Raw genomic sequence first — 14087 nt, 5'->3', positions numbered from 1 at the left:
TATCCTACAGCGGAAAGAGTCCGCGTTTTTCAGTCAGAAGTAATTTGGGGGGCAGGGAGAGTGCAAACGGTATGGGTTTAACAATCTAATTTTTCACAGAATCATGCAACCAGTAAACGTCTCGGTATGGTTGTGTTAAGAAAATATGTTCAAGTACTGAGGTAAATGCAGGCTTGGTACTCATTTTTTAATGCGAAATACACTGTCGTCATGGTGACGGAATCACAAGGCACCGTGTAAACAGCTTTGCCAGTAAAAAAAGAAGTTTCTGTCTGCATGCCTTCTGTAACCAGGAAGTCAGGGATGGTCAACAGAAGTATAAAGGTAGTTAGGATGCACATCAGGAAGAAACACATCATTATGAGATTGTATTCTCTCAGGTAAGACAGAAATACTCAGAGCTGCTAAAGATTTTCTTGTAGCCATTAAATGTAAAATGAATATCGTTTTGTAAAGACATTGTTTATATCTTCCAGATAAGTGATTTAAGAGAAATCAAATCACTGTAAAAATGCTTCAAAATAAAGCATTGCAACCGCGTACTTATTTGAGCAACCTGGTCTAGAGGGAGGTGTCCCTGCCTATAGCAGGGGGGTTGGAACTAGATGATCTTAAGGGTCCCTTCCAACTCAAACCTTCCTATGATTCTATAATTACAACAGCACTATTTTTGATGCCAGGGTTCAAGTGAAATTTGCAACCATTTAAGGCTTTCCTTTTTCTTTTAAATGAAAACAGTGCACCAAATCAATGGTTTAATACGTTCCAGCTTTGAAAATTCTGATGAAATTTAACTGCTCTTAAAAGCAGTGGATCTTCTCCAGGGAAAGTGCAAAAACATTTATCTAATTTATCTGATAGAGTTTTGAAATTTACATCATGAATTATAGACTCAAGTCCGTTTCAGAGCTGGTTTGAGAAGGGTTTAGCTTTCTTCATTCTGCAATTCAGCAGTTAAATTTTTATAATTCAGATAGCAAGAATATTATCAAGAAATGAAAAGCTGGTGATTGCCGAATCTTTTAATCAATAAATTTGATACATATGTAATTTTGTATGTAAAATAAGTTCTTATTAATGCAAGATAATTTTTGACCATAAAAGCTTCATCTTTATCACTTTCCTCTATTTTACAAATGATGGAGGATGTAATTAATCTGTAGTAATTCCAACAAAAGATGAGAACCACATACAATTTCTTTTAAACACATGCCTGTGGATTTGAGAATACTTTATGTAGAGAATGCATGCGCTGGCTTTGTGCATGAGTCTCTACACATTTGTGTGCTTGTCTACCTTACCAGGGAAAGGTATGGAACAATTGCAACAGGCTGCTGTTGCAGAAGCCATCTTCTAACCCTGCTCTTGGACTCTTTTCAGCTTGTATCACCAATCCAGGCAGACTGGAATGCTGGAGTACGTTTACAGAAGATACAAGACAGGTGAAAGGGAACCAGTGGGGGGGCAAATGTATCAGTTTCACTCACTGCAAGAATCTTGATAGACCCACAGGGTATCTAATAATGATAATAGTAATGCCGATACATAAAAACGAAGCCCCACATCAGATAGTTTACAGTGCTAAGAGACTTACCTGCTGAAATATGCTAAAGCATGGTCAAATCCAGATAAGGATTTGTCTATGTTTGCAAGTGCTATAACATATTAATCTAATTGGTAGAGTGATACAACTCTTTCTCAGGCCCTAATGCACACCACATCTGTTCAAGGGGAGTTGCTGTGGTTAGCATCTAGGCTTGTCCTTCCACTGAGAGCCTGTCTATTGCTGACAGAGTGCATCTTGTTGTTTAGTTTTCTTTGAAATGAGCTAAGCTCTTCACATCCTATTACATTCTAAAACAATAAAAAAACCTGCAAAAATAAGAAGTAAGTGGGGGTGACTGGGAGATTAACTTCAAAAGTGAAAAGCATGCTCTGGATGATGCGAGTTGTTAGCACCATTTGACAGCTTTCATGGTTTTGTTAGAGCTGTGTGCTGGATCTCACTGAAATCATTACTCTGTATATACTGCTTTCAAAAAAAACGTTGAATTAAGTTGTGTAGATGGAGGGAGCTTGTATTTTTGCTGTGAGTCTCCTTCAGCTAGCATCTTAAAGAATTTGTAAACTAAATGTTTTTAGCATTTTAGGGACAAATATATGACAGACTATATAATTCTTGCCATCTTACATCTTGCAATGTAAGTATTCCTCTAAGTTGCCTCCAAGTGTCTTCAGTAATTTAAAAAAAAGTTGACATATATATATATATATAAATGTATAAAATATAATGTTTGAGGCAGTTGAAACCAGACACCTTTTTGATGCATTTGCTGTTGCTTCCAGCTTTTGTTCAACATCAGGTGACTGTCTAAATTTATTAAACAGTATCAGAAAGAAATAAATTACCTAATTATTGATAGGTTTAGTTATATGTTTCATATTGACTAAATATATTATTATATTTTCAGCTGCAATTCAAAACAGAAAACAGAAGAATGAAAATAAGAGATAAATTATTAATGTGGAAAATAACCTTGACTGTCTTCAATGGAATTTTCTTGGTAAAAAAAAAAAAAGGTTTTCTTTCTTTCCTATTTATCAACTTAAAATTAATTATTAAAAATAGTTTGAGTTAAAACTATAATCCTTGTTTTCTTTCCCAGGCGCTGGGTGTTATGCTTTTGACGTTTGGTTTGTGGCTTTTATTTGACAGAAACAATTTATTTGGTGTGTTATGTGAGTATAAATAGATTTTCACTTGTTTGATTGAAATGATTGTAAGGTAGATGAACAAAAACAGCTACTTTTTTTTTCACAAGGTGGCAGTGTTGAATTGAAATGCATAGGTTATTTTTCCTGTTGGGTGTGTTTTCCATCTGTGTGATTATCAAAAGAGGAGAAAATACAGTATATATCAGTACATCTACAATTTATTTATGATTACAATTTATACAGTTTATTTATTTCCCTTGGTGTATGGCCTATAGAAGAATTGTTGAAATATAAAACAGATCTATTAATATTTTAAAATGTAATTTATCAGAACACATTTGGCCCACATTTGGCAAGATTATAGAGCATTTAAGTGGGTATTTGAGTGGAATAAACACCAGTTGGCACTTGTGCTTTGTTTGAGTCACATGACAGGCTGTGCTCTTAAGGAGTTGTTTTTCTCAACTCTGCTGAGGAGCACCAGTTCACCCATCCAATAAGGAACTCCTGAGATGGAGCATTTGAGATAGAAGTAATGACAAGTCCCTGCTAGATTCTATATCTGTGCAAAAATGGTTAAAGGGAAAGAGTACAGTTGCCAGTCACAAAAAGGGAGGACAGCATTCAATTTGCATCTGGAAGAACTCTTATGTCCACACAGGATTTGCACATGTGTTACTAATTTTTGGTGAATAAACAATTTATAACTTCTAATTGTTCACATTATTTAGCTGAGCGTGTTCTGTCCATGTCTCATATGTTGCCATCATCTGAATTTATGAAAATATATCTTTTGGCTTCCATGACTGATTGCAGTTAGAATGTCCTTTTATCATTCTCCTGTTTCCATCCTTTTAATAATGGCATTGCAAAGCTTTAGTGGTTTGTTGGTTTGATTTTTTTTTTCCTGGATTAAGTTTTGTAAGGGGAAGTCTTCAATAAAAAGAAATAACACATTGTATTACAGTTTCTTCAGGTGAGAACCAACTAGTGGCAAGTATTTCTTTTATGTTACTTGGAATTGGATCTCTTATTATTTTTACATCAGCCGTGGGATTCCTTGGAAATGTTAAGGAAATCAGATGCCTACTAGTTACAGTAAGTGTAAATCAGACTCCAACTTTCTATTTAACTATTAGAAAATGTGGGTAAAACCAGAGTGATCCTGTCTTGATGTTGTGTTTAAATAGCAGGCTAATAGAAAGATCTTGTTAGATAAAGTCCTGGCTCCAGCAAAATCTGAACAAAACTGAAGAGTTCCATATAAATGTATCCATGGGCAGAGAGATGTGAGGAGTCCAGGAATCTTCTTCTTTCTGGCTATTACCCTACTTATTTAGTGTTTGATTGACAGTTTATTAGATGATAAAGAAATGTCTCATTTCTAGCTTTCATGAAATTGTCTGGAAATTAGACAATGTGGATGAAAATTTTGTCTCAGCGCAAATGAACAAAATTAATGAACTATCTTTGTTTTCTTTTTTGTGCATCTTCCAAAGGAAATCTTACCTAAGCATGAGACTTTTAGATCTCATACTAAGAACTGAAAGAGGAAACACTGAAACAAGAGTTTTGTTCAGTGGAGTACAGCTGCTTGTGGTCAGCTTTTATTTTACACTTCCATGAAGTCTGTGGCTTTCTCAGTAACCCTGAAGCAATGAGTTGTGCTTTTCTTGAAGCCTGATCCTTAGTCACAAATACAGTGACTATGGTGTCATTTTCTTAGGGCTTCCGGGAAAAGAATATTTCTTAATGAAGGGTTATATAGGAGGAATAGGAATAATTTATTATATTGCTCGATGTTGTGGTTTAATCCAGCAGGTGACTAAGCACCAAACAGTTGTTTGCTCACTCCTCCCTTCCCAGTGGGATGGAGGAGAAAATTAAAAAAAAAAGTAGAATTTGTAGATTGAGATAAAACTATTTACTAAGATAAAGAGAAGGAAAAGGATAATAATTATGACAAATATATGTATGTATAAATGTATATAACAAGTGATGCACAAACAATTGTTCACCATCCCCTGACCAATGCCCTGCTAGCCCCTGAGCAGCAGAAGAGAGTGACATGAACTCCTACTCCCTTCAGAACTTCTTCCTCAGTGATGTTATATGGTATGGAATATCCCTTTGGATAGTTCAAGTCGGCTGTCCTTATTCTGTTCCATCCCGGCTCCTTGGGCCCTTCACTGAGAATGGCCTAGTTTCTGTACAACACTGCTTAGCAGCAGCTCTAAACATCAGCTATAAACACATAAAAATGTGTTATCAGCGTTGTTTTTCTCCTAGAACAGAAATACAGCATCATACCAGATACTGAAGAAAACAATTCCATCCCAGCTGAAACTAAGACACTTGCTTATTCAATATTATGTATATTCATAATCTGTTATTTTTTTTCAGTATGTGTGTTTTCAAGTCCTGGTGTTTTTCACGCAGATTACCATATCAGTGCTGATATTTCTGAAGAAAGAAGTGGTAAGTACATAAATTATTACAAGGGACTGCTGTTAATTACAAAATACTTGCTTGCAATTAATTAAAAAAATCTAATAGTTCTCACTGCATGATGTATCACTATTTGTTTTGACTTGAGTATCCTATATGTTGACCAGGCACAAAAGAGGATTTGAATTTGAAGACTTCAGCATGGTTAAATGATTGTTAAGAGAAATTTCCAATGTATCTTCTTTTGAATTTTAGCAAAACATACTTTTCCTGTTCAGGTGTGTAGAATCAACAGTGACACAGAGACAGCTTATTTTTATTATATTCTTTTAATTATTTTGAAAGATGACCCGAAAAGACCCCTTTTCTTGGACTTCAGCAGACATAGGAGAAAACGTTAGATGACAGTCTTTGCCTGTGGGTAATAATAACAGTGTACTGTGCCTTGTTAGTAGGAGTCATTCGTATCATGGCATTTAAAGTATATTAATGAATTACCAATTGTATTATTTGAGCCTGTATTTTAGATCCAAGTAGAGATCAATTGTATGGAATACCCTTGCTTTTAAAAACAAGGAGCAATAATAAATACAAACATAGGCGTTATCGCTAGTAACTGTATTGCCTTAAAACTTTATTTAGTCATTTATTTCTCTACTAATAGCAATTCCAATAGCTTGATCACGCCTCAAAGTGTGGAAGGTAATCTGTACCAAATTCACAAAGATCGTGCTTCTTCCCTATTCTGCAATTCCAAACTCTGTTGTTTGAGAAAACTCCCACGACACTTGTCTCATAAACATTATAAGGTTCTTCAAAACATGCTGCTGTTCAGCACAGCACAAATAAATTAGGTTTACTCTATCAAAGTCAATTTGTATCATCAAGATTTATTCAGTAAATGTTAACTTATAATGATAGAGTCCTCCCTGTTTTATGTTGTGGTTCTATATATTGAAAGATTTGAACTGTCAGGAATGATGCATTCTGGAGTTGATTATTTGTTCTAGGAAAATTGGTTGAAAGACTGCAGTTAAATTTCACTTGTAATTTCACTTGATCTCAACCTTAATTAAAGTACTGCTAAAGTATAGCAAATTATAGTAATATCATTCACTGTGCAAGCTTTTGAACTTTGTTACTAGAACAGTTATAGCAACTGAAATGAGTGGAAGAAGCCTTTTGTTTTGTTTTCCTTTGTTTTTTAATCAAAACTTTCAGTACAATAGGAGTTCCCATATGTATTCCCTGCTATACTCTGTGATCAGCTTGTCTGCTTCAATTACTGTCGAAGGTATATTTTAACAAGTTGTGCAAAGATCCCTGATCTAGGTTCAACATGAGCTGCTAACTGTAGCCCAAAGCAATATATATCCTAGCCAAAGAGTATGGTGTTTATATACGTTTGCATCACATTAGCTTTTGTTTATTTGTTTGTTTATTATTATTATTGTAAGGTGTTGTGCTTACTAACAAGAATACCAGGTAGGATTTTCTATTTCAGGACAGCTAAGGTGCATGTAAACTATGTTCTCTGGCTCTTCTGACACCATTTGGGCTAAGCACATTCTGCCTGCCTATGCTACATTTGTACTTTGGGTCACCTCATTTATCTTCTCCTTCTGTTTTCAGCTTCACAATGAGTACAATAGCTATGACATGGTTTAGATCACTTTTAGCAAACTGGTTGCTTGCAAGTGACCCTTGTCAAAGTCTGAATATCAATAAAAGAACAAGGATTATACAATCTATTCACACTATTATCTATATGCATGTACCAAATGCTATAAACATTTATTAACAGGTCTACCATCAATGGAACAACAGAATTGATGAAGTTATTTCTGAATATGGGAATAAGAGTCTGGCTGAGAAGGAGCCTGTGTGGAATATTCTGAACGCTGTGCAGCAAAATGTAAGGAAAACACAAAATGCCACAAATCAAAACTTAAGAACAAAACAACTCCTTTAATAAAGGATTAACTTTTCAGGATCTGCTACTAATATCTACTGGGTTGCAGATATGTGTGCGTGCAGATTCCTTAATTTACAGGGGCATGGTTGAGATTAGCTATTTGGCACACTTGTCAATGTATTTAGGAATGGATGCTGTTCCTGTTACTGAAGGTTCTTGCAGCTGAAGAAGAATATGAGTTCCCTAATGTATTCAGCAGTGTATGATATCGTAAGACGCTTGGTCTGCATATGTCTGAATGCTAACATGAACAATTGGCAAGTAGCAAGGGTATCAGGTTACATTAGAGCTCTTACTGTGAAGACATCTGAATAAATACTGCAGTGAGCCTTTCTTAGAAATAATGCTTAAATTCTCAAATAAATTTAACTGTTAATCATTTCTGTGGTCTGGAAATGTAATTTGTTTCCTTTTTGGAGTAGTCCTTTAAGGAATTTATATGAGATCAATTATTTTGGAAGTTGTTATCAAAGTTTTTGACTGAGCCATGAGTTTTTGGTTACAAATGCTATGGCTTTACAGTTTGATAAGATTTAATATATTTATATATTAAGGGATTCTCAACTCATCTATGAGTTCCTGTACAGGTGAGTTATACAGTTCTTGACAATTGTTGAACATAATTTGTGACTCCAAATAACTGACAGATCATGTATGTCGAGACTCAAGATTATAAATGCATTTGTAATGTCTATTTAAAGTCTGTTCTTTGAAAATCAAGTCTTCTCTCATTGGGTTAATGATTTCTCTACGGATTAATAGTGACCTTGTTATGTCAGTGGTATGGCTAGACTATACTCTGGCTTATATTTGAGCTCAGTTTCATTGAATGATTATGGGATCACAGATTTCAGCAAAGCTACCTACCAGTCAGTGACCAGTACGTAGGCATGTTTAAGTTGTGGCAGATCTCAGAATCCTGTGGATATTTTGCTATTGGGATCTCAACTAGATAAAATGATATCAAATCAGCCAAGATGAATTGTAATCATGCTTTTGAATGAAATACTGTTATGCCCCAATCTTGAGGTACATACTTTCCGCTCTTTACAATATCACTGGTGTCTACCACGTGAAAAAAAATAAAAATCATAAAAAAAAAAACCTTAAGGTTTTGAATATTATTAGAGAAGAACTAGAATGTAACCTCTTCTTGGTAAAGTATTAAGTACTGGTTAAAGCTGGTGAGTTTTTCAGCTGAACTTGTATGGTTCATGAAAGTGAATCTTTTTACAGAAAAATAACATTTCTGGCAAAGTTATCTAATTTTTCAAAATTTAAAAGCAACATATTCTCTACTAACTCTTCAAAATGCTAAAATTAGATATTTTTGTTTAGCAGTCTCTAAGACAAAATATGACAATTTTCATTCCACAACAAACAAACAAAATCAACAGCAAAAGCACAGACACTTATGAAATTTCATCCGGATTCAGGATGAAAAATTTCTGGCATTTCCTAAATGGCAAGGTCAGTTCCATGAAAAGACAGGTTGAAACAGGGAGACATTCTAAAGATCTTGCTAAGAAAGAGAAGTTTTGCAAACGTGACTATAGAATTGGCAAAGAAATAACGGAAAGCTTTTCAAAATCTGTCCTTTTTTAAGTTCCTATGTTGGAGTAAAGCAGTGTTTGTGTATATATATTTTTAATAAGTTTTATCACATATGTTGCATTTACTGCATTCATTAGGGAAAAGCATTCATGATATTTTTCTTTGTTGAAGTTCATGCTGAGCACATCCTTACTATACTTACTGCTTACACACAATTTCTATACTGAATTACTCATTAGTATCATAAATTGCAGTGCTTGCAAAGGTTAAAGGTAATTGTTAAATTTTAATATCCACAATATTTTTTCTATTTGCATGTATTCTAGAATCATTTCAGAACCTAAAAGAATGTTCCTTCCAAAACTATATTTAAGAACACATCCTTTTAAAGCCTGCAAATATCCAGTGCATATCCTTGTAAATTATAAGTACACGAGGTTGAATCATCTAATTTAGTTGTCTAAATCAAATCACGGACGTTGGCTGAGGTAAAATTCCTCTGCAAGACAGACTTTTTAAGTATTGGATTTACAAGTTACAGTACTTTTATTCTAGATGGAATGCTGTGGAAGATACAATGTCACACAGTGGGAAAAGAATAAAAACAAGGAAAACAGTACTCAGATCCCATGTTCGTGCACAAAATCTAATCTGAAGAAATGGTTTTGTGATATTCCAAGGAATTCAACATATAGTATGGTAAGAAATTTAAAAAAATACCTTGTGGGATATAAATTTTGCTACAAAATGGACTTTGGAAAAAATATTCAAAACACGTTTTCCATCAAGACTTCCCTTACAACTATGAAAATATTAATAATATTCATTAGTTTGTCACTTGTCACCCTGAAGCCTTGTTTTTTGCTCTTTAGGTGTCAGTCATGTAGGCAGATACTTTACGAAAACATGGGTTGCAAATATCAGAGGATCAACATCACAGGGATATTTAATAATGATTTATGGTGTAGCAAGCCATCTTGGCATTCAATAATCCATGCTGTGCAAATCAACAATGATAATAGAAAGTGTCAGTGTATGAAAAGTATATAGTACCTCTTCTGCTTGTACTTACTATTCCTTATTTATAGAATGACAGCAATTACTTCACATATTTGAGTTATTCATTTTCAAAGCATCTTCAGCACAGAATAAGAGCAAGGTACTGGAATGTGAGATGTGTTCCTCAAGACCAGTTTGTGTTAGCATCTACATATCTTAATATAAAGGGACCAACTCCTTGCCTGATAAAAGAAAACTGAAACAAAAGGATACGTAGTATTTTCTTCTAAAAACTATCCAATGTGAAGAGGACTGGCTAAATAATAATAATTCAGTAGGCAGTTTAAGACTGTAAATAGAAAGGATGTTGTCAAATGATTTCTGGTATGTTCTTCCTTTTTTCAGTTTGGAATTTTAATCTGTTCCTTGTCCTTAAATGATCACTTCAAACTATAGGAAGCAATTATTTATGTTTTATTATATTTATAGCTATTTTAAACTATATAATAATTAACAAATTCTTAAAATCAGCAATATAATAAGCATAGACTGTAATCTGAAAAATATGCATCAGAATGCATAATGTGTGAGAATCACTGAAAGCTTGAAAATATTCTTTACTGGTAAAGTGATCTCTCAGTTATACAAAAGGAAGCATCATTTTGATTGAGTTATAGACTCTGGTACACTTCCACGCATAAATATCAGATTTATAGTCTGCTTGGTTTGGATCATTAGATATGCAGTACATATCAGTATTCTACTTTATTTCTGGCAAGTAAATATCCCATCTTAAAATGCAGAAAGTTGTATTCCATATATTCTAACAACATGTTATAAATATGCAATGTGAATTAAAAAGTCAAAGTGATTTTTCTTGAAATATATTCATCTGTATTTGTTTAGGGCTGTGAAGAATATTTAGATACGTGGTTTGAAAATAATGTTCTGATCTTAAACGGAATTAGTATAATCCTGCTAATTACACAGGTAAGAGTACTTTTACTTAAAAAAATTACAAAAATTTTGACATTCTGTTGGGGGTAAAAATCACAGTGCCATTTGGCTTTGGCATGGTCTCTGAAATTGTATAAAGCTTTCCATCAATTTTCATTAAAAATAAAATCTAGCCATGTTTATCAACTGTCCTCCATATATTCAAGCGTCATCACAGATGTTGGTGTCCTAAGTTTGTTGAAGAAAATGTTTGACCTGATTTGTGAAAACAAACTGCGTTACAAGGGCAGGAAACTGTTACGAAAATGTAAATTCTGTGGAGCAAAAGACCTCTTCCATTCTGTATTTGTACAGAATCTAGTCTATGAATGTGCTAAAACAAACAGTATAAAATCATAAAAACTCTCTCCCCATGTATCTATGAGAAAATTTTATTGGGTAAAAGAGAATAATGACAGCAAGAATTCATTCATTCATTCCACTGACACCCTGAAGGCTCAATACTATCAAGCAAGTAGAAGGAAATTTTGGTAGTATCTAAATAATGGAGCTGAAAATGGGATTAGTTTATTTTTACTAAAAGAATTAAAATTGTCATAGAATGGCCTGGGTTGAAAAGGACCTCAAAGATCATCTAGTTTATACCCCCCTGCTGAGTGCAGGGTTGCCAACCACTAGACCAGGCTGCCCAGAGCCACATCCAGTCTGGCCTTGAATGCCTCCAGAGACGGGGTATCCACAACCTCCTTGGACAACCTGTTCCAGCGCGTCACCACCCTCTGAGTGAAAAACTTCCTCCTAATATCTAACCTAAATCTCCTCTGTCTCAGTTTAAAACCATTCCCCCTTGTCCTGTCGCTATCCTCCCTCATAAACAATTGTTACCCCTCCTGTTTATACGCTCTCTTCAAGTATTGGAAGGGCACAATGAGGTTTCCCCAGAGCCTTCTCTTCTCCAAACTAAACAAGCCCAGTTCCCTCAACCTTTCCTCATAGGAGAGGTGCTCCAGCCCTCTGATCATCTTGTTGGCCCTCCTCTGAACTCATTCCAAGAGCTCTGTGTCCTTCTTGTGCTGGGAGCCCCAGGCCTGGACGCAGTACTCCAGGTGGGGCCTCACAAGAGCCCAATAGAGGGAGACAATCACCTCCCTCTCCCTGCTGGACACCCTTTTAATGCAGCTCAGAACATAGTTGGCCTTCTGGGCTGCCAGCACACACTGCAATTATACCTAATTTGTCTCTTCTATATGTAATACCATCCCTCAAAAGTTGACAGTAAAAACACTCTATGGACTACGTAACCTTCATTAGCACAAGATATGAGTATCTCATCATCTTCAATGTACTATAGCTTACAGCACTTTCTTGTCTGGTAGGAAAGAACTGTTATGCCCATTCAAAAGGGAAGCACCAAGATTTACAGGGAATTGAAACTCTTAAACTAATTTTTGTCACTTGAAATAGATTTCAAGATTCTTCTGCACTGTGGACATAAGTGACTTGCTTGAGGTCACGTAGCAAGTCTATGCCCAAGCAGCTTGTGTGTCTTCAGGAACATTTTCCAATCCTTCTCCTTTATATCCTTCTGCATCGTCATTCATATATGAGCAGTCAGATTGATTCAGTCATGAGCAAGTTTCAACACTTTCTGTGTTGTTTTTAGCTTGTCCTTTCTCCTTTCTCAGGTATTTGTGATCACATTAACCATGAAGCTATTTATGAACATCAGAAAGAATAGTATTTGGCCAAATGAATGATGAATTCCTCTGGGCGTTGCTGTTCAAGAAGATCTGCTCCATTCCTGTGACAATAAACAAAATTTCACATTGCTCTGTATGTATTGTAATTACCAGTATATTAACATTTGGGCTTTAATATGTTTGTTTTTTGATCATAGATACAGATCTAGCAGTATGCTACAAAACTCTGTTTTAAAGTGTTAAGTACTATGCCTTTTACTATATGGTTAATAAAACTTCCTTAAAAATTGTATATTAGTTTTCTGAGTCTCCAGAACAGTTTGTTCAGAGTATTCTAAGTAGTACTGTATAGTGCACAGCACTTCAAACCAAAAGGAAAACTTTATCAGATTTAGTCAACAAACATATTTATTAAGTCTTGCTGATACTCCTTTAAGCCTTTATTATTTTTTCTAATCTTTCTCTATTCTGAACTTGGCTCTTGGGCAATTTAATCTCTGAAAATTTTACTGAGTCATATATATATATGATCCTTATAAGTTCTCCTCTAGCAAGTGTTGTAGTAGGCATCTTTGCTTCTTGTTGAATGGCTCTTACTATTCATTTAATAAAATGACTTCAGTTATTTAAGTGGAGTAAGCTTGAAACTGTAAAACATTCTTAGCTTTTCAGCAGTGACATGACCTGGAATATCTTAAGAAAAACTGATGGAAGCATGGTATTGCAAGTGTAGGTAGAATCGTGGTTAATTACTGTTTGCCAAAACTTCCAGTTTTAGTAATCCATTTCCTGATGATAATAAACTTGCTAAGTTTTATTGTTAGTCTAAAAAAATCCGTGCCAAGTGTGTGCCACAGAATGAATTCCTTATTTAGAGAACTTAAAAGTAATAAGTAATCTTCAAACAATAAACAATAAGTAATCTTCATTCTGCAATTTACAGATTAGTTCAGGAAACGGAGATCAAGAGTTTGAATTTTGCTTCATAAATATAATTCTAAAATATAAAAATAACTTCACCATAACAAACATTATGTTTAAAAATATGACTAATCTGGTAAAATAGCAGAAGCTACTTGGACTCTATGATCATTATGGTCCCATTCTATCATGTAATATTCAATGATTCTGTGATTCTACTTTTTATTTAATAAGTTGATCCATTACATTGAATATGTCTTTGATAAAGACCAGGATATAACAACTGTTTTTCACTTTCTTTTTTTCCATGCATCCAATATTCAACATGAAAACTAAACACAGGATCACAGAGCCATAAAAGAACAGAGGTTCAAATAGATATCTTGGGACCACATAATTCAGTCCCCTGCTCAAAGCAGTTTCTCTTAGACCTGATTGTTAGGGACCTTGCCTGGATGAATTTTGAATAACCCAAAGGATGGAGATTCCACAGTCTCTCTGGCCAATTTGTTCCAGTTGTTGAGTACCCAGCAGTGAAAACATTCTTCCTTACATCTTTCTGGAACTTCCGTGTTGCAGCAATACTCTCTCAGCTTCTGCTATGAGAAACATCATAGAAGGTACTTAAGCATGGTCAGGCATGATTTGCCTTTAGCGAATCCAGCCTGACTTTTCCCAGTGAACGGTGTTCTTCATGTGGTTGTAGGCCTTCTCCATTTACCTAAAGACTTTGAGGGCTATCTGCTGTAAGATCAGCTATGTTAGTATGTCCTCTAATCCTTACTTGTAAACTCTTGATTAGTAAAGCTCTGTACGTT

The 14087-nt window shown here is 34.8% G+C and overlaps 1 protein-coding gene across 2 annotated transcripts; it reads left to right on the top strand.

The window, feature by feature from the left end:
• Positions 53-12645, top strand: TSPAN19 (tetraspanin 19). 2 transcript variants are annotated; one of them, XM_021385324.1, is made up of 10 exons: positions 53-380; positions 1381-1416; positions 2472-2564; positions 2667-2739; positions 3683-3813; positions 5119-5193; positions 6968-7078; positions 9248-9391; positions 10598-10681; positions 12334-12645. In XM_021385324.1, the coding sequence occupies exons 3-10, from the start codon at positions 2499-2501 to the stop codon at positions 12403-12405; spliced, it is 756 nt and encodes a 251-aa protein (XP_021240999.1). In that variant the 5' UTR covers positions 53-380; positions 1381-1416; positions 2472-2498; the 3' UTR covers positions 12406-12645. The 2 variants fall into 2 exon arrangements, with proteins under 2 accessions (XP_021240999.1, XP_021240998.1); XM_021385323.1 differs by having other exon boundaries at positions 1381-1442.

The sequence above is a fragment of the Numida meleagris genome, chromosome 1 (genome assembly GCF_002078875.1).
Source record: "Numida meleagris isolate 19003 breed g44 Domestic line chromosome 1, NumMel1.0, whole genome shotgun sequence".
In the NCBI taxonomy this organism is placed as follows: Eukaryota; Metazoa; Chordata; class Aves; order Galliformes; family Numididae; genus Numida; species Numida meleagris.
The sequence above is the reverse complement of the archived record's forward strand: the minus strand, read 5'-3'. Positions and strand labels throughout refer to the sequence as shown.

Coding starts and splice junctions, on each gene's coding strand:
- TSPAN19 (XM_021385324.1), top strand. CDS start 2,499: ATGAAAATAAGAGATAAATTATTAATGTGGAAAATAACCTTGACTGTC. Junction 3,814..5,118: donor TCAGATGCCTACTAGTTACA/GTAAGTGTAAAT, acceptor ATTTTTTTTCAG/TATGTGTGTTTTCAAGTCCT. Junction 10,682..12,333: donor TAATCCTGCTAATTACACAG/GTAAGAGTACTT, acceptor CTCCTTTCTCAG/GTATTTGTGATCACATTAAC.